Here is a 1,485-nt window from a genome sequence, read left to right as displayed (position 1 = left end):
AAAAAAAAAAAAAAAACTCACTGCCATCAAGTCAATTCCAACTCATAGTGACCAACCTCTTTTGGATTTCCAAGGCAGTAAATCATTACAGAAGTAGGCTGCCTGGTCTTCTTTCCACCACAGTGGGTCTTGGGTTTGAACCACCAACCTTCTAGTTAGTAGTCATTTACCTTAGGTACTACACCCCCAGAGCTCCTTCATAAACCTAATAGATGGATCAAAAGGGTTTGAAAGCTATTCTAGTCTTATGAGAGGTGCATAGTAGGGAAACATTCAGCCTCATAACACACTTCTCTTGGGGACTTCTTTGTAGGTGGGAAAGATGAGAAAAATCCTTGGGTATATTTAGTCCTAGAGACCTTTACTGACTGAACAAGAATCAGTAATAACCCCAAGTAAGAAAAACTGTTAGATCATTTGGCATATTCCAGTGAGCCTTCACACTGTCATATAAACTGTGAATAGAACACTCCTCCTCTAAACTACTATTGAATGTGAGATCTGGAAAACAATAGGAAATTTTCATGTTGTTTGTTGTTGTTGTTTTGCCTAGTCGGCCCTGACTCATAGGTAAACTCAAATTTCTGCAGCTGTGATCCTAGCTCTACCTCTAGGAAGTAGAAGATTTACTGCTATAAAGTGAAAATAAGTTTGCCACAATTACATCCATCATGTCATTAGCCACTAGAGCAACAACTCTAGGATTATTAAAGTATACAAAACTTATACATATGCACATATCTATAGATTTTTTTTTCATAGACTATTTCTAAGTAAACAAGAGAGAGACACATGGCATTTCTAGAAAGGAGGATAAGAATCATTTAGAGTAGGTAGTTTCAAGATTTCATTAAAAGGATATTTCACAGCTAATTTATTTAGATGAGTTAGCTGTAATTATCTTACATGAAAGGAGAATCCCTAATGAGGTGATGCCTAAAAGTTTTCTGGATTGGAGGAATTGCATAAGTAATTGCATGACTAATTCTCCTTACCTTGGGTCTCCTGCCAGTAGCCTTTTCAGAGCCCACTTAACCTCTTTGTTTCTCAAGGTGTAGATCAAAGGATTGAGTGAGGGAGTCACTACAGTATAGAAGAGGGTGAGGAATTTACTATGCTTCTGTGTGTACTTGCTCTTAGGTTGTACATAGACAGAAATTGAAGTCCCAAAGAATAAGAGCACTACAATCATGTGAGACCCACAGGTCCCAAATGCTTTGCTTCTACCTTCAGCTGATTTTATCCTTAGCACACTCCTCACAATGCAGCCATAGGAGACCAAAATAAGTCCTAGAGGTATAATCACATACAGCACACTAGCTACAGAGAGCTCATTTTCCAGGAAGGTTGTGTCCACGCAGGCAATTTTAATGAGGGCAGGTTCCTCACACATAAAGTCATCCACTATGTGGTGGCTGCAGAGAGGCAACTGGAAAATGAGGATGGTCTGAACTGTGGACTCCACAAAACCACTGATCCAAGCCA

General features: G+C 39.2%; 1 protein-coding gene across 1 annotated transcript; it reads right to left on the bottom strand.

Annotated features, from left to right (window-relative positions):
* Positions 1-995: 995 nt before the first annotated feature.
* Positions 996-1,480, bottom strand: LOC103213167 (olfactory receptor 2G6-like; the record flags this gene model as incomplete). Its single annotated transcript, XM_007959035.1, has 1 exon — positions 996-1,480. A coding segment is annotated over one exon (485 nt), but the record flags the coding sequence as incomplete, so codon positions are not given.
* Positions 1,481-1,485: the final 5 nt, after the last annotated feature.

Source organism: Orycteropus afer, unplaced genomic scaffold, assembly GCF_000298275.1.
Source record: "Orycteropus afer afer isolate SDZICR_OR568_19922 unplaced genomic scaffold, OryAfe1.0 scaffold01369, whole genome shotgun sequence".
Taxonomy (NCBI): Eukaryota; Metazoa; Chordata; class Mammalia; order Tubulidentata; family Orycteropodidae; genus Orycteropus; species Orycteropus afer.
This window is presented reverse-complemented; position numbering and strand designations above follow the sequence as displayed.